At 46.4% G+C, this 19,283-nt stretch overlaps 1 protein-coding gene across 1 annotated transcript; it reads left to right on the forward strand.

The window, feature by feature from the left end:
- The first annotated feature begins 6,318 nt into the window (after positions 1–6,318).
- Positions 6,319–8,593, forward strand: LOC125521003 (probable 2-oxoglutarate-dependent dioxygenase SLC1). Its single transcript, XM_048686042.1, has 2 exons — positions 6,319–7,277; positions 8,099–8,593. Exons 1-2 carry the CDS (start codon positions 6,324–6,326, stop codon positions 8,369–8,371), a joined length of 1,227 nt encoding a protein of 408 aa, XP_048541999.1. The 5' UTR covers positions 6,319–6,323; the 3' UTR covers positions 8,372–8,593.
- The last annotated feature ends 10,690 nt before the right edge of the window (positions 8,594–19,283 follow it).

The raw sequence follows: 19,283 nt of genomic DNA on the forward strand, positions 1-19,283 counted from the left end.
ACGCTCTTGGCCCATCTGACACGGAACATCGGGACCTTCTCTCCAGCGTAGCTCAGCTCCCAGATCTCCTCGATCCTTCCGTAGTATCTGTCCTTGTCGTTACCGGTGTAGGATTCCATCGTTACCCCGGAGTTCTGATAACCATCGCTCTTCATGTCCTTGGCCTCGGTGTAGAATGTGTAGCTGTTGATATCGTACGCCTCATAGGTCATCAGGTTGTGCTCGGTGCCCTGTGACAAGGCGAATATGAGTTGTTCTTCCGCGGAAGAATCCTCATGTAAAGGGTACGACAGAAGCTTCTGCTTGAACCAACGCGTGAAACATGAGTTGTGCTCTTTGAGTATATCTCCGTCCGTCCTCTGTTGGCCTCGATCATTGTACGTCTTCTTAATAAAGGTTTTGTGCTCTACCACTCAAGGATCGACCACGTCTATGTGTTGTAGCGCGACTAGGTTTGCTCTTTCAAAGTCGGCGAGTAGACCCTCGAAGTCGACATGCATTTCGCGGCGACCCTCATGGTGACCCCATCCAGCGAGCCTGCCGAGGTGCCTATTGACGGGCAGACCAACGAGGTTCTCGATGCCTAGATAATTCGTGCAGTAGGAGATGCACTCTTCGGTCAGAAAGCCCCTGGCTATGCTTCCCTCTGGACGTGACATGTTGCGAACGTATCCTTTGATGACACCATTCATCCTTTCGAACGGCATCATGCTGTGCAGGAACGTCGGCCCGAGTTGGATGATATCCTCCACTATATGGACCAGCAGATGCACCATAACGTCGAAGAATGCGGGCGGGAAGTACATCTCAAGCTCGCATAGTATCACCACGATCTCTTCCGGTAGCCTTCTGAGTTGCCTCACGCCAATCGACTTCTGACAGATGACGTCGAAAAAGTTGCATAGGCCAAATAGCGCTTCACGGACGTGCGTGTCCATGATCCCACGGATTGCAACTGGAAGTATCTGCATCATCAGCACGTGACAGTTGTGAGACTTCATCCCGTTGAACTTCTGCTTTGCTGGGTCTAGGTATCTGCTTATCTTCCCCGCGTAACCGTAAGGAAGTTTTACTCCTAGGAGGCAGGTGAAAAACTGCTCGATCTCCTCCTGACTTAGAGTGAAGCACGCGGGAAGGTACTCATTTCCGGTCTTCTTGGCCTTTTTGCCTTTGCGACGACTTTCTGTGTCCTGCTTCACCTCATCATCATCATCATCATCATCATCATCATCATCATCATCATCATCATCATCATCATCATTATATATAGCGTGAAGCTCCTGCCTGATGCCCATTGATTTCAAGTCTGCCCTTGCTTTCGGCCCATCTTTGGTCCTCTCTGGCATGTTGAGCAGGGTACCAAGCAGACTCTCGCACACGTTCTTCGTGATATGCATGACATCAAGGCTGTGAGGCACACGGTGGATCTTCCAGTACGGCATGTCCCAGAAAACAGACCTCGTTTTCCATACCTTCAGCAGCGGCTCTGGCGCCTTTCGCTTCTTTCCCGGCTCTGGCGCCTTTTGCTTCTTTCCCGGCAGTGGGCAGTCTTTCCAATTTTTCAACAGCTTGTCTATTTCCTCGCCGCTCCTCGTACACGGGCGTTTTCGGGGTTCGGTTTCACCATCGAACAGATCCTTGCGTTTCCTCCACGGGTCATCGTCGCTAAGCCACCTTCGATGTCCCATGAACACGGTTTTCGAAGACCCGGGATCTCTATCTAGCTGGCGATACGTTGTGTCATCCATGCACCTTACGCATCCAGAAAATCCATGGACTACCTGCCCCGCAAGATATCCGTAACCGAGATAGTCGTGCACCGTCGTGAGCAGTGCGGCTCCCATAGGGAAATATTCTTTCTCTGCGGCGTCCCACGCATTGGCTGGCGTTTTCCACAGTGTGTCTAGCTCCTCCTTCAGCAGCCCCAGATACAGATTGATGTCGTTCCCTGGTTGTTTTGGCCCTTCAATTAGCATACTCATGTGAATGTACTTCCTCTTCATGCACAACCAGGGGGGAAGGTTGTACATCCGCACAAACACAGGCCAGGTGCTATGTGTGCTTCTCTAGCTGCCAAATGGATTGACTCCATCGGTGCTCGCGCCCAGCACGATGTTCCTTGGATCCTTCCCAATTCTGGGTATTCGAAGTTCAACGCTTGCCACTAGCTCGCATCCTTAGGGTGACTCAGCATCTTGTCTTTTTTATCTATCTCTGGATCATTTGCGTCATCTTCTCGCTTCTTCTCCTCCCTATCCGCGTGCCAACGCAGGAGCTTTGCTACCTTAGGGTCCGCGAAATACCGCTGCAGACGAGGAGTGATCAGAAAGTACCACACCACTTTTCGAGGAGCTTTCTTCCTCTTCTTCTATCGAGTGACGCCGCACACCGGACATATGGTAGACTCCGCGTGCTCGTCCCGATAAATGATGCAATTGTTCATGGACACATGGTATTTCACGTGCGGTAAATCCAGAGGACACACGATTTTCTTCGCCTCCTCCAAACTGGTCGGGCACTTGTTCCCCTTGGGAAGACATTCGTGCCAGAATGACATGTTCTCGTCGAAGCATGCGTCGGTCATTTTGTGTTTTACCTTCATCTCCAGAGCCATGAGCGTTACTTTCAGGCGGGTATCCTCGGGCCTGCATCCTTCATACAATGGAGTAACCGCGTCTAACTCAAGTTGATCCATCTTGGCTTTCTCTCGGGCGGCAGCTCCTGCGTTATCCGTCTGCTTGAGAAGCAGCTCTTGAATATGAGGGTCCTGCACCCAGCCCATCGATGGTCCAGCATCGTCTGCTCCGCCGGCATCATCATCTTCATGATCATGCCCGTCGTCTGCTCTGGCATCTTCCTCATCATCATGTCCTGCATCTTCTACATGATGACTGTGTACAGCATCACCGTCATGATCATCTCCTGGGGATTCTTCGTCTTCTCGCCCGCCCGAGCCGCGATGGTTGTCTTGCTGCCCTTCCTCATTTCTTGCCCGGCCCCCATGGACGACTTCGTAGTCATCTTCATCACCTTGCCACCGAAAGCCATCCATGAAACCACACAAGAGCACGTGGTCCCGCACCTGCCCGGAATTCGGATCCGCAATAAGGCTCTTCAGCTTGCATCTTCGACACGGACATCTTATCTCCGTCTCGTTCTTTTGAACCATCTCGGCCTTCGCGGACCTCAAAAACCTATTCACGATGCCTTCGGTCATCGTGCGGACCATGGTCGCCTGCGGGGTAGAGAAAAACGATATTTTAGAACAAAGAAAAAATTTGGCATGACTTTCCCTAAAAATAGGACCAAAAAGAATGCTTAATGCCAAAATTCTCGCCGAAACGGAAATGAATCAACATTCCGGCAAAATATTGGCAACTATCGCATTTCAAATACCGGTACACCTCCAAACACAAACACATATGCAACACCACAAACATATGCAACACCACGAACATACATAGATCTAGCTAGGCCATAAAAAGTGCATGTGCACATTGTTGTAGGGAGAACAACATAAATATAGCTTCCCCCCTTACTTACCTATCAAAATAAGGTAATTTAACCACTTAAATTGAATGAATCTATGATGGAAATGAGGTGAAAAAGAGGAGGCACCCGAGACAAGGAGGAGGAGAGAATGAAGTGGGGAGAAAGTGAGTGTGGGTAGGAGAGGCTGTCCAAAATATCTTGTTGCTGCCCACTCACTAATGGCGCACCAACTCTAAATGCGCCATTAGTAATCCGGGTTGCTAATGGCGCACCTTCTAGTGGTGCGCCATTAGTAGTTTTGCAAAAAAAACATACTAATGGCGCACTGTTCCACAGTGCGCCATTACTAGTTTAAACTAGTAATGGCGCACGGTGGAACAGTGCGCCATTAGTAGTTTTGCAAAAAAAGGAATAAAAAATATAATAAAAAAACAACATTAGTGGCGTACTTTCCGTCAGGTGCACCATTACTAGTTACAACTAGTAATGGCGCACTGTGTTTGGATGCGCCATTAGTATGTTTGGACAGGCGCACTAGTTCAAAAAAAAATTGATACTAATGGCGCACCCTGGGCCAGGTGTGCCATTAGTAGTTTCAACTCTAATGGCGTATCAGAAGGTGGTGCGCCATTAGTATATACTAATAGCGCACCGCTTGTCTGGTGCGCTATTAGTGTCAATCCCATCTATAGCCCTTTTTCTAGTAGTGCCTCATCTTGACCATCAGATGAGCCCTAGTACTTTTATTTCTATTCCACGGCAAAAAGTTACCAAAACTTCCAACTGCGTTGCTGATCTCATGGATGCATCTTCTGTCAAAAGGAAACCCACCAAGTATAGACACACATCTCTGTTTAGACTGAGCTTTCTACACTTCATACCCTCATTGTGTTTCTCATTGTATTTTTGAGAAGGAGGTTAAAACCCTTGGCCTCTGCATCATTGTGATGCATAAAACCATTATTATTAATTACTAAGTAGAGTAGAACAAAGGCAACCACAGACAAACCATTACAAGATATGGAATAAACAACTACGACTAAGTCAACTTTTCTGCAACAACACTTTCAAGAAGGAAAAATGTCCTCGTGCCATGGTCGCCACATCTGACCGGACCCTGAACAAAGATTTCTTCCAGACCAGCCAATGAAGATCAGTAAAACGACAAGTGGACAACACCTTCAAGAAGGTAACAACACAAATTTATCGCCGTTAAGCCCGGCGAATTAAGGTTGGGATACGTGTTTTCACTCCGGATATGTAGCGATGTTCCAGTCGGCATCTTGATGACGGATCATTCAGTAGTTGTGTCCGTCAATTTCTAGTTAACTAACTACTATATGTTATAAGGACTCCATAACTACAACTATACTCATCCGTTTTTATTTACTCGGAAAAATTAGCTTTGCCTTAAGTCAAACTTTTTAAAATTTGGCCAATTCTTTTAATACCTACAATACCAAATCGATATCGCTAGATTCGTCATTGAATATATATATAAGCATGTCACACACACACACACACACACACATTTGTTGTTGTAAATGTTCATATTATTTTCTATAAATTAGGTCAAACTTTATATAATTTGACTTAGCACAAAACTAATATGCAAAGTAAATAAAATTTGAGGGGGTATATGGTTTTGGTATATAGATCCATTACCCGGGCACTTCACATTACTGTAAGCACTAATTGGATACCAGTGTGCATGCATCGCTTACACTGGTTTCAAAACTGTATAAACTAGTCGTACAAATTTGGGGATCCTATCTGACAGTGTAGACTTGGACGCAAATTTAACAATGTAATTTCTCTCTTCTGCATTCATTGATGTTTCCTCTGTTTCCGACATTTGTAACTGAACCGGTGAACACATACTCTACTAACTGATTTTTATTCGTCACTTAATTTAAGTGATCTCTGGTCTATTGACCTTTTTTAAATCAATGCAAGATGGAATATGAAGTAGTTTTAACGGGGAGCTTCGTCGCACCTTCGTCCTGTCTTTCGGACGGGGTGCACATGCATGTCCAATGACTAAAATAGTACTACTACCTTTGTCTCTAAAAATGCGAGACGTTTTAATATTTTTTAATTAAAATGCCAAAACATTTTATATTTAAAAACAGAGGGTGTAGCAATACTTCAAAATTTGGGAGTGAATTAACAAAAAATAGCTCTATGTTTGTTTTTTTAACACAATACAGACGTAAGTGGTCATACATACGCGCATACACTCACCCTACTCTTACAAACACCTTCGAGAGACTGAGCCGGCATACCGTGTTGAGATTTACGAAGTCACTGTAGGCGTCTCGTCATCGACGGGAATGTCTCCTCCCACTAAAAGCACATCGCCGGAAATTCTGAAATAAATTCAGAAATAATGCGAGTATTAAGACTTGAACCCTAATGGACTTGGAATACCACTGTCCCTTTAACCATCCAACCATAGATTGATTCGCAGCTCTCTGTTTGTAAATGTAAGACATTTTGACACTTTAAATTAAACTGTCAAAATGTCTTATAATTTAGGAACAAAGGGGGTGTAGTAATAGTTCAAAATTTCTAATGAACGAGTGAATTGACAAAAGTTAGCCCTTGCAAATAATAATAATAATGTATAAACAGAGGCCACTAGCTAATTAAGCTAGGTCAAGGTGCATGCACGTCCACGTGTCAGCTGTCAAACGATTTGTCTGATGATGTTCCATTATTTAACTTGTAATTACGAGCTGGTCAACTGAATACGACGCGCACCGATGCTCTGCCCTCCTGTAACCATCCTATAAATACATAGCTCCTTCCATCTCCACACCACGACATTCATGTGCATAGCTTGCTCATCCAATAAGCTATCTATATACTCCCAAATACCAAAAGAGGTTACGGCCATGGCGATAGTTGGCTTGTCAAATGCGGGCGACCGCCTGCCTCCCAAGAGAGCGGTCGGCGACGACGATGAAGCTGCCGCAGCCGACTACCGCCTCAAAGGCGTGAGGCACCTCTCCGACGCCGGCATTACCAGGCTTCCAGGCAAGTACGTCCTGCCGGCTTCGGATCGCCCCGGCCGGAGCGTCAGCGCGGGCACGAGGGTGAAGCTCCCCGTCGTGGACCTCGGGCGCCTCCGCGTGCCCTCAGAGCGAGCGGCCGTGTTGAAAACTCTCGAGGCCGCATGCCGGGAGTTCGGCTTCTTCCAGGTGGTGAACCACGGCGTGGACGTTGATGGGGCGGCCGCCAGGATGCTTGACGTGGCGGCGCGGTTCTTCGAGCTTCCCTTCCAGGAGCGCGCGCGGTACATGTCGGCTGATGTCCGCGCGCCCGTTCGGTACGGTACGAGCTTCAACCAGGCCAACGACGCCGTCCTCTGCTGGCGAGACTTCCTCAAGCTCTCCTGCGCGCCGCCGCTGCGCGACGTGGTGCCTTCGTGGCCCGACTCGCCGGCGGACCTCAGGGAGGTGGCGGCTGAGTACGCCTCGGCGAACCGGCGGGTGTTCGTTGAGGTCGTGGAGGCGGCGCTGGAGGCCATGGGTATCGGAGGAGGTGACGGCGTGATGGAGGAGCTGGCCACGGCTGGTTCGCACATGATGACGGTGAACTGCTACCCGGCGTGCCCGCAGCCAGAGCTGACGCTGGGGATGCCGCCGCACTCCGACTACGGCTTCCTGACGCTGGTACTCCAGGACGACGTGGAGGGCCTCCAGGTTATGCACGGCGGCGAATGGCTCACCGTCGACCCCGTCCCTGGTTCCTTCGTCGTCAACATCGGCGACCACTTCGAGGTACATACTACTACATGATACCGTATACACACACCTGCATATCTAGCTTATTTAGCTACTGAAAGCATCAATGCGAGCCAAATTATTACATGCATGCAATCCTGTACGTTACGTAGGAGTAGTACATGGAATTGACCTACAGTAGAGATAATCAAGAAGTCAACCTTTTTCAGCCACCATTGGCATGGTTGAAAGGGCATCCAGGGTCACGATCTAGTCAAACGCAAAACCAAATACTAGTACACTGGCCAAACAATTAAGGGGCAGTCAACGTTCTCGAGAAATCAAACTAAAGTATGTGATCGGAAGGCACTGTTTGGATACAGTATACAATTAGATAGTGATGCAAAATGCCGATGATTGGCTGCGTACTTTTATGAACGCAAGTCAAAACAAGTGAGCCAAGCACCTTGCTAGCTACTAGTAGCTCTCTAGATGCATGATGGATCGGTGTTGTAGCCCTCGGTGTATATATGTATCGATATATACTTTAGCTTATCCTAGCTACCAGTAGGTATTAGTATTGGTGCCTTGATTAATTTCCTGAATGAATACTGGTATCAGTCCAGCTGACAGACACACCTCCACGCGCATGCGCGTCCGCTTCACATGCTACGTACTCACAATTTTGCGGAGCCATCATGTTTCGTTGTCGCTGATAATCTAGACATATACTTACATATATAAATAAAAAATAAATTTATTTTTAAGGCTCAGCCTAATCTTAAGTACCCAACGGCAGCCAGGGGTCTGGATTTTTTAATTAATCTTGCAATCAGCATTGAACAAATGGCTGACAGATGGACTTTTTTGGTGCACAGATATACAGCAACGGCCGGTATAAGAGCGTGCTGCACCGGGTGGGCGTGAACTCGACGCGCCCGCGCATCTCGGTGGCGTCGTTCCACAGCGTGGGGGCGGAGCGGGTGGTCGGGCCGGCGGCGGAGCTCCTCGACCAGGGCCGCGGCGGGGAACCACGGCGGTATATGGACACCGACTTCGCCACCTTCCTGGCTTACCTCGCCTCTGCCGAGGGCAAGCACAAGACCTTCCTCCAGTCAAGGAGGCTCGCCTTCGCTGACGTCCACTTTTGATGCGTCAACATCGATTCCATTGACCTTTGCGTGCATGCTGTATTTCCTTAGGGAATCAAGGGTAAAAGCCAACAACCCCTACCACCCCTGCTAGCTTGGCTTTGACTTGTACAGTCCATGGTGATTTTTCTACGTGTAATCTGAATTATGTGTCATCGAAGATGTACCGGATGCACGCACATGCATGCTCTGCTTATCCACATGTTAGTTTGGACCGAGTCATCTATATTTCCATCCGTTGATCGTAAGCAAATGTTTTTTTTTACATCAATCGTAAGCAAATGTTCAAATCAACAAAGGGGAGAGAACTGAGATGAGGACTTCAACACACTAAGGCCTCATTTGGTGCACCGGGCAATAGCCGAGATCCTTGTCAATTTCTTGGCTAGTTCCCATGTTTTTTTTACCCCGGTGACCGTAGAACAATTGCTCTATGGTATATTTTTATTAATTAATAAATATGTACAAGTACAATAAATATGGTACAATCATCCAATACTAGCTCTAGGGATCATGATCATAAAATCAAGTTACAAGTTATGTTCTATCCAATACCAACTCTAGGGATCATGATCATAAAATTTCAGATAATTCACCCACCCCGCAAAATATATTGCTGCAGATTTAAAGATCTTGTCCTTTCTAATGGACCAAACGCTCCAGCAACTCATGATCAAATATCCAGTGCAATGTCCCTTGGTAGGTGAGGAATGGAAAGTTGTATTTCATTAAGTGCAGAGATACCCCACATTCTGTTTGGTATGATGTGGTCCGAGCAAAATAGTGCAAATGGGTAGTTTCAAAAAAGATGGGTTGAGGTTTCCTCGGTATTATTAGAGCAATGAACGCAATTATAGCTTTCTAGATGCATATTCTTGCGTTGGAGCAGGTTTCTGGTCTTAATTCTTTCAGTCGTGAAGTAGAAGCCAGAAGAAGATCTTATGTCTGAGCTTGCAAGAGGTTTTCCAAAGGTCCTTGAATATGTTATGTGTTGTGCTGTCAGCCATTATGAGTTTCTACATATTCATAGAAGAATATGGTTTTATAGTCCCTGGCAAGGTTCATAGATCATTCTCCACTGAGTTAGTTATGTGTGCATGGTGAGCTTGTAAGGTGTTGAACTGTTGGAAAGCTTGTAGGGATAGCGGCATGTGAAAAAGATCTTCAGATTCTTGTATGGCAAGGGCTTGATGGAGTCAGATATCTTTATTGATTGAATAGGAGAAGATCTCAAAAGCAAAATATTCAGGTTTGAAACATATTGGATAGCCCATCTAGGTTTCATGGAAGTAGTTGAACAAGCCTGGAACAATCCAATCAGACACGGAAAAAACAATAGCTCTGCATCCATAATTGTTCAGAAACTCAAAGCTGGAGTGGCATGCCTGAAGCCACTGGTGTAAGAAAATATCTCGCTTAAAGGTGGCCATTGACAATACAAACAAAGCTATTCTGGAGTTGGACTCCATTGAAGAACGTCGAACTTTAATCATTCCGGAAAGTAACTTCTGTAATATTCTTAAACGTCAGCTCATCAGATTGCTTCAGTACCAGAAAGAATATTGGAATTCGAGATGCACGATTCGATGGATTAAATTCGGCGACGAGAATACTAAATTCTTTCAGACTGTTACTACCGAGAGATAAAAGCGTAATTGCATTGCAACCCTGAAAGCGGACAATGGGATGGTTATTGATGATCACATCGGCAAAGAATCCATTCTGTTTGAAGCCTTTAAACAACGCATGGGCACATGCACCACTCTAGACATGAAATTCAACCTCTCTGGCTTACTCCGGACGGATGTGGATTTTGATAGCCACACCACGCCCTTTCCACATGCTGTGGTGGATGCAGTGATCAACGAGATGCCCCACGATAGGGCTCCGGGTCCCGATGGTTTCAATGGGACATTCTTAAAAGCTTGTTGGCCGATCATTAAGCGTGACTTTTATCGGCTGTGTGATGAATTCACAGTGATCTTAATCTGGAATCTATGAACTATGGAAATATCACACTAATTCCAAAGAACAATGTGCAGGAGACAGTCAATGACTTTAGGCCAATCACCCTGCCCAATTATTGTCTTAAACTGATTGCTAAACTCTTGGTGAATCGACTCTAGAAGATTATATTGAAAATTGTTCAACGAAACCAGTATGGTGTTCTTCATGGGAGATTGATCCATGTTTGTCTTGCATGGGTGTTCGAATACATACACCAATGCCAAGCTTCACAAAAGGAGATCATTCTACTTAAACTAGATTTGTCAAAAGCATTTGACAACATTGAACATTCTGCCATGATCCAAATTCTGAAAAATATGGGTTTCAACAATAAGTGGATCCAATGGTTTCAATGCATTTTTTCTTTAGGAAAATCCTCGGTTCTATTGAATGGATCCCCGGGCAAAATATTTCACTGTAAGTGAGGTGTCAGACAAGGTGATCCGTTGTCCCCCCCCCTCATTTTTGTCTTGGCTACGGATCTTCTCCAATCGACAATCAATGAAGCACTTCAAATGAATCTGCTGCAACATCCAAAAAGATCATCTGGCCATGGGGACTACCCTGTCATACAATACGCCGACGACACTATAATTCTTATGCCGGCGTGTCTAGACCAAGCCAACAAGATTAAGGAAATTTTAGCAGATTATGCCACATCAGTTGGACTCAAAATCAACTTCAGTAAGTCCACCCTGGTGCCGATCAATACACCATCTGACAAGTGCAATAGTCTAGACGCCCTTTCTGGTTGCACAGTTGCCTCCATGACATTCACATATCTAGGCCTCCCGTTGGGCACTACAAGACCATATGTCCTCGATATGACACCCCTGGTTTGCAAAGCCGAGTGAAATACCATGACAACCATGTCCTTAATGTCATAAGCTAGCAAACTAGCACTGATGAACTCTCTAATCACATCACTTGCCATGTTTTCCATGGGTACAATCAAGCTACCTCCCAAGATCATTGCCCAACTAGGAAAGATTTGGAGACAATGCCTTTGGAGAAAAAAGACAGATGATGGGATCAAGTGTAACTCGCTGGTTGCTTGGGATATGGTGTGCAAACCTAAGAAGAGTGGAGGGTTGGGATCATCAACTTACAAGTTCAAAATGAGGCCCTGCTCCTCAAATTCCTACACAAATTCTACAATCGACATGACACTCCTTGGGTGAACTTGATTTGGGACTCATATTATCAAGGCACGGTTCCTCATGTGAATGACCAGTGCGGGTCCTTTTGGTGGAGAGATCTGATCCACCCAATGCCTATTTACCACGGGGTGACCACAGTCCAAATTGGTAATGGCTCTTCAACCCTGTTTTGGAAAGATAACTGGAACCATACCATTTATTTAGAATCCTACCCAAGGGCATTTTCCTACACTAGGGTTGAAAAAGATATCTCTGTCAAGGATTTCCTTGCCACAACTGATTTGGACCATCAGAGTCACATGACACGTGGACTTGTGTTTGGGGAGATGGCAAGTTTAAAACCACTGCATATTACAAGTTCTACTTCATAGAGGTGGTTTCTCATGACGCTTTCAGATGGCTATGGAGAGATAAAATCATATGTAACACCCCGGATGTAATTTAACTAATATGTACTCCAACTCTTGCCGTTTCCGGCGCTAAGTTATTTTATTTCCTCGGGTTCGGGTTTTCGTCTCCGTGTGTTGTTGTTGTTGTTGTTGTTGTTGTTGTTGTTGTTGTTGTCATGCATCTCATATCATGTCATCATGTGCATTGCATTTGCATACATGTTTGTCTCATGCATCCGAGCATTTTCCCCGTTGTCCGTTTTGCATTCCGGCGCTCCTATCTCCTCCGGTAGTCATTTCTACCTTTTCTTTCGTGTGTGGGGGTTAAACATTTCCGGATTGGACCGAGACTTGCCAAGCAGCCTTGGTTTACTATCGGTAGACCGCCTGTCAAGTTTCGTACCATTTGGACTTCGTTCGATGCTCCAACGGTTAACCGAGGGACCGAGAGGGCCTCGTGTGTGTTGCAGCCCAACACCCGTACAATTTGGCCCAAAACCCAGCAAAAACCTCTCCATCATCTAGAGCGTTCGATCACGATCGCGTGGCCGAAAACCGCACCTCATTTGGACACTCCTAGCTCCCTCTATGCCTATATAAAGACCCCCCATTTGAAATCTCGGACGAAACCCTAGTCCCCTACCTCCCCTCGCGCCGCCGGACATCTTCCCGCAGGCCGAACGTGTCCGACCCGACGCCAGCGGCACGTGTCGCTTCCCGATTCGCCGCACCGCCCCACTTCGTCGCCGCCTCCGGCCCGGGAGGCCCAGATCGGGCCCCCGAGGCCCAACGCGCCCCGCTGCCGCCTGGGGGCTTCTTCCCCGCGCTCGGTCCGCCACTTCGCCGCCCGGCGCCGTCTCCGGCGGACTCCGCCGCTGCCCCGCCGCCTCATTGCTCCGGCGCCGCCCCACTGCGCCGCTTCCGCCGCCCGGCACCGCGCCGCGCTCCGGCGACCGTGCAACCCCGGCGCCGAGCTCCGTCGCTCCGGCCACTCCCTCTCTAACCGGCCCCTCCTCCGCGGCAAGTCCTCCGGCGAGCTCCTGTTCTGGCGATCCTCGTAAAGCGCGCCGATCCGGATCTAGATCTGGGATATTTGCCTCGGTTGACTTTCTGCCGAAACCCTAAATTAAATTGCATTTTTCATCATGCTATATCTCCGCATCCGTAGCTCCGTTTTGGGCGTGTAGCATATCAAAATGTTCGTCTCAGAGAGTACATCATTTCATCTCATTGCATCATTTTCATTTGAGCTCATCTTGATGCCCGAAATGCTGTTGGAAGAGAGCTATTTGAGTTAGTTGTCAGATCTGCTGCACCAAATAGCTATTTGTCATTTTTGCCATGATTATTGTGTGCATGATATGCTCCTGAGCTCTACATGTGTTTTGTTATATGCTTTGCCATCTTTCCAGAGGTGCTATCCATGTATTTTTGTGATATGTGTGGTGACTAGCACAATCTTGCAAAGTGGTGCATTCGTTAATGCTGATTTCATGGACTTAGCAATTCCACTAAGTCCTTGATCTGTTTTATCAATATGCCATATGTTCATGTTGTTTCCTAGTGATTCGTGCCTCTTTTGAGGATGATCAGTAAGGATGATTTGTTAATCTTGTAGTGCTCTATCCATCCATGTCTTTGTTTGCAATTATGGAGCAACCTAGCTTGAGTCAATCGAGCTCTACTTTTTCTATTTCGTAATTCCTGGCAGATTGTCAACTTGTTAGCGATTTTGCCGAGGATGTTGTAGTTGATCCGTGCATGCTATGTTGTTGTTCTTGCCATGTCTAGCTTATATAATGTGTATTATTGATGGGTGTATGCTTAGATGGTCATGCCTTGCTCTGTAGTGAGTGTATCGAGCTCGTGAACATGTCTACTCGTTAAGATATTGGCATGCTCCAGTTTTTCACTAAGTCTGAGATCTGATTCTGTTTTTGCCATGTTCACATGCTTGCAATTGTATTTTATGATCCGTTTTGGCTCAAGGTCACTAAGGGACTTTTGTTAAGCTCTTTGAGTAGCTTCATGTCATTCCTTACTTTGCCATGTTAAGTTCCTGTAGCATATTGTTTTCATGCTCCAAAGTGTGCTACCTGATCTGAAATTCCAGACTAGTGTTAATTTCACCAAGTCTGAAACCTATTTACCAATTGCACTTTTGCCATGCTTGTTTGAAACTGTTAATGGATGAATTGGCCATAGCTCAGTGTTCATCTTTTGTTAAGCTTTATTAGTGGATCCCTGCCATGTATTGTGTTGCCATGTTTGGGTGCTGTAGCATGTTTATCTTGTTGCATTTAGATGGCTACTTGCTGTTTATCGCAGACTGGTGCCATATTTGTTTTGCTTGCCATTTCCAAACCGTGCATCCGATTCCGGTGATCTTTATATCGATTTCAACCGAAATCATCTCACCTTTCCAGTGGCACTCTTGGATTTCCAATTTGAGGCCAGGTTAATTCATCCCTTGTCAAATCTTGTATATGCATCACATATCGCATCCCGCATAGCATACCATGTTTGCATCATGTTGTTTGAGCTTTGCATGTGGTTGATTGTGTTCCTCTTGCTTGTTTGTATTGTTTGGGTAGAGCCAGGAGACGATTTCGCTAACGAGGAACCCGTTGAGTTTGCTTTCGAGGACCCAGTCAACTCTGACAACTTTGCAGGCAAGATGATCATACCCTCGAAATCACTTCTATCTTTGCTTTGCTAGATGCTCGCTCTTTTGCTATGCCTATGCTACGATACCTACCACTTGCTTATCATGCCTCCCAAATTGCCATGTCAAACCTCTAACCCACCATGTCCTAGCAAACCGTTGATTGGCTATGTTACTGCTTTGCTCAGCCCCTCTTATAGCGTTGTTAGTTGCAGGTGAAGATTGGAGATCGTTCCTTGTTCGAACATTATTTTCTTGTTGGGATATCACTATATTATCTTATTATCTTAATGCATCTATATACTTGGTAAAGGGTGGAAGGCTCGGCCTTTTTGCCTAGTGTTTTGTTCCACTCTTGCCGCCCTAGTTTCCGTCATATCGGTGTTATGTTCCCGGATTTTGCGTTCCTTACGCGGTTGGGTGATAATGGGAACCCCTTGACAGTTCGCCTTGAATAAAACTCCTCCAGCAATGCCCAACCTTGGTTTTACCATTTGCCACCTAGCCTTTTTCCCTTGGGTTTCACGGACTCAAGGGTCATCTTTGTTTTAAACCCCCCCGGGCCAGTGCTTCTCTAAGCGTTGGTCCAACCTAGAGCACCGTGCGGGGCCGTCCCTTGGCAACTTGGGTTACGTTGGCTCCCGTACGCTTAGCTTATCCGGTGTGCCCTAAGAACGAGATATGTGCAGCTCCTATCGGGATTTGTCGGCACATTCGGGCGATGTTGCTGGACTTGTTTTATCTTTGTCAAGGTTGTCTTGTAGAACCGGGATACCGAGTCTGATCGGAATTTCTCGGGAGAAGGTTTATCCTTCGTTGACCGTGAGAGCTTGTGATGGGCTAAGTTGGGACTCCCCTGCAGGGATTTGAACTTTCGAAAGCCGTGCCCGCGGTTATGGGCAGATGGGAATTTGTTAATGTCCGGTTGTAGATAACTTGAACCTTAACTTAATTAAAATGAATCAACCGTGTGTGTTACCGTGATGGTCTCTTCTCGGCGGAGTCCGGGAAGTGAACACGGTGTTGGAGTAATGTTTGCCGCAGGATGTTCTCTAGTTCTTTGTTCGAGCTTTGCCTCCTCTTCTCGCTCTCTTTTGCGAACATGTTAGCCACCATATATGCTAGTCGCTTGCTGCAGCTCCACATATTACCTTGCCTTACCTATAAGCTTAAATAGTCTTGATCGCGAGGGTACGAGATTGCTGAGTCCCTGCGGCTCACAGATTACTTCCATACCAGATGTAGGGCCCGATGACTCCATTCCAGATGATGCGCTTGAGCTCAAGTGGGAGTTCGATGAAGCCTCCCGTCGTTACTATGTGTCTTTCCCTGATGATCAGTAGTGGTGCCCAGTTGGGGCGATCGGGACCATGTCGCATATTGGGTTGATCTTTTATTTTGGTACCGTAGTCGGACCATGAGTGATTGGTTGATGTAATGCTATTTATGTACTCTATGTGACGTGGCGAGTGTAAGCCAACTATGTACCTTTCCCCTTATTTATCTATTTACATGGGATGTTGTGAAGATTACCTTACTTGTGACATTGCTTTCAATGCGGTTATGCCTCTAAGTCGTGCTTCGACACGTAGGAGATATAGCCGCATCGAGGGTGTTACAAGTTGGTAATCAGAGCCTTCCCCGACCTTAGGAGCCCCCGCTGCTTGATCGTAATTAGCAGCCGTTGTTGAGTGTAGAAAAAATTGTTTTGAGTCATTTAGGAATTATATATCGGAGAGTTTAGGAATTCTTTTTACTCCCCAGTCCCTTCATCGCTCTAGTAAGGCATCCTGACGTAGAGTTTTGACTCTTCTCTTCTCAAATTTCACTAAAAAAAAATTTAGGATCACGCGGGTATCTTGGAATTGTTCCGATCGATTTGTGACGAGAACATTGTTCTTGGTGCCTCCTGTCATTTAGGGGTTGTGGCAGTGTCCCGGGGAGTTGAGCTCTGAGTTGTTGTCGTCACAATTTTATCGTTGCAGTTCTGGAATACCTGAGTTTAGTTTACCGACATCAAAAATCTCTTTTATGCAGTTGTTGGTGAGATAACCTCGACGCCACCCAGTACTGGGGCGGGAGTTCGGGAGTATTGCCATAACTTGTATAACGGATGCTTTTCGAAGGTTGAGGTAGATGGTTTCTGAAGTTTTTCTCGGTTATGTGTTGAAGGATGGATACAGCTGGATGTAGGATTTGCTAGATTTGGGTGAGATATTATGCTTCCCCTGTATCCCCAACACCTGATTGCATAACCGAAAAGGTTCGGGAGTTTCATAGGTGGGAATTCTTGTAGCTCTAGTTCTTCTTCCACGGATATTTGGTTTGAGATTGGGTGATCCTTACCGAGTATTCGTTCTTGCTCCGTACCTTGTTGATTTATTCCTCTACCTAAATTCTAAGTGGCTTCTCAATTTATGGATATGTGACCATTTCAATTGGAATGCATTCGTTCATTTTGCTCGGATGTGAAGACTATATGTTGCAAATTTCTACCCGTTGGAACCAGCTTCAATATTTGTCAATCAATGTGCTAATGGATGTCAACCTCTTCAGGATGGCTCCTCCAACGTGCACGACTCCGAATCCTGATCCGCCACCACCACCACCTCCTCCGGAGGCATGGCAAGCTATGATGGCTACTACCAATGCAAACACGCAGTTGATCATGTAAATTCTTCAAGAGCGCAATCAAGCGAACCAAGGCAACCAGGGCAACAATCAGAATCACTTTGCTACACTCAACCAGTTCCTTGCTAACCAGCCAAAGACCTTCAGCAATTGTGTTGAGGCAACTGATGCTGACGATTGGCTTGTGGACTTGTGCAAGCATTTCAAGTGCAGTAACGTCAGGCCTGAGGACTTTGTCAAGTTCACTTCCTTCCAACTCAAAGACCAAGCTGCAGAATGGTTCTAGTAGTACAAAGATTCCAGAGGAGGCCGTGTGATTACCTGGGATGAATTCTGTCAAGACTTCAAAGCTCATCATATTCCTCAGAGCGTGGTTGAAATCAAGCATGAGGAATTCCGCAACCTGAAGCAAGGCTCTTTGTCTGTCTATGACTACAACAAGTTGTTTTAGAAGCTCGCCCGCTTTGCTAAGCAGGACGTCCCTGACAAGAAGAGCATGATATACCAGTTCAGGGGTGGTTTCAGAGAAGAAATCCAGCAAGCTCTTGTTCTCTTTGAGCCCTTGAGGTACAATGAGTTCTACAACATGGCATTGAAGCAAGAGGCTGCTCAACTGAAGTGTGATGCTTCCAAGAAGCGAGTCAGAGATGCTACTCCTTCTTCCTCTACTCAAGTGGCTAAGCAGCAGAAGTATTGGCTTCCTCCTCCTCCGTTCCGTCAGCCGTATCAACAGAAGAGCAAAGGTGGCAGTGGATCTTCCCACCCACCCAACCCTGGCTTTCAGAACAAGACTTCGTCTCAAGCTCCAAGATCGAGTGCTCCATATCACCGTCCGCTTTCAGAGGTCACGTGCAACAAGTGCCAACAGAAGGGTCACTATGCCAACAAATGCTTCAATCAGAGGCGTCTCCCTCCTCCTCCTCCTGTGAGATCGGCAAGTACAACTGTGGTCAAGCATAACCCCAAGCACGCCAAGGTCAACTTGCTGAATGCAGCTCAGGCAGAGGACTCATCAGATGTCATCATGGGTAACTTTCCAGTTAACTCTATTCCTGCAAAAGTTCTTTTTGACACTGGTGCATCGCATTGTTTCATGTCAAGATCATTTGTTTCCAAGCATGAGTTCGTTTCGCAAATGTTGGGTAAACCTATGGGAGTGGTTTCTCCGGCTAAGTCTATGAGGGCTACTTCAATAGTCCTGGATGTTTCTATCATGATGGGTGATTTCAAGTTTCTCTCTTCTCCAATGGTCCTTGGTAACTCGGATATTGATCTTATTCTCGGAATGGATTGGCTTTCTAAGCACAAGGCTCAACTTGATTGTGCTGCCAGGCAGATTCAATTGACTCATTCGTCTGATGATGTAATTGTCTTTGCCGCTAATGACGTTACAATCCGTCTGTTTTCTCTCAATGAGAAGGGTGAACTGGATGCCATCTCGCAAATTCCAGTCGTTTGCGAATATCAAGACATCTTTCTAGAAGAGCTTCCAGGATTGCCTCCGCACCGGCCAGTCGAATTCGTCATCGATCTTGAGCTTGGCACGGAACCGGTGTGCAAACGTCCTTACAAGCTCGGACCGAAAGATTTGAAGGAGCTGAAGAAGCAACTCGATATTCAAGAGAGAATGGGTCTTATCCGACCTATCTCTTCTCCGTGGGGTTGTGGAGTACTTTTTGTGAAGAAGAAGGATGGAACAGACCGACTTTGTGTTGACTACCGTCCATTGAACAAGAAGACTATCAAGAACAAGTACCCACTTCCCAACATCAATGAGCTGTTCGAACAACTCAAAGGTGCGCAAGTATTCTCCAAGCTTGATCTCCGTATGGGCTATCACCAGATTCGAATCCGTGAGCAAGATATTCCCAAGACGGCTTTCAGAACAAGCTATGGTTCATATGAATACACTGTCATGTCTTTTGGCCTCGTCAACACTCCTCTGACTTTCTCTCGCATGATGAACTTCATCTTCCACGCCTACACTAACGACTTCGTTTTGGTCTATCTAGACGACATTCTGGTCTTTTCAAAGAACAAGGAAGATCATGCCAAGCACT

The sequence above is a fragment of the Triticum urartu genome, chromosome 7, assembly GCF_003073215.2.
Source record: "Triticum urartu cultivar G1812 chromosome 7, Tu2.1, whole genome shotgun sequence".
Taxonomy (NCBI): Eukaryota; Viridiplantae; Streptophyta; class Magnoliopsida; order Poales; family Poaceae; genus Triticum; species Triticum urartu.

Bases quoted from the DNA above. Each gene is read 5' to 3' on its own strand.
- LOC125521003 (XM_048686042.1), top strand. From the start codon at position 6,324: ATGTGCATAGCTTGCTCATCCAATAAGCTATCTATATACTCCCAAATA. The intron at 7,278-8,098 runs GTACATACTACT...TTTGGTGCACAG, and splicing joins ACATCGGCGACCACTTCGAG to ATATACAGCAACGGCCGGTA.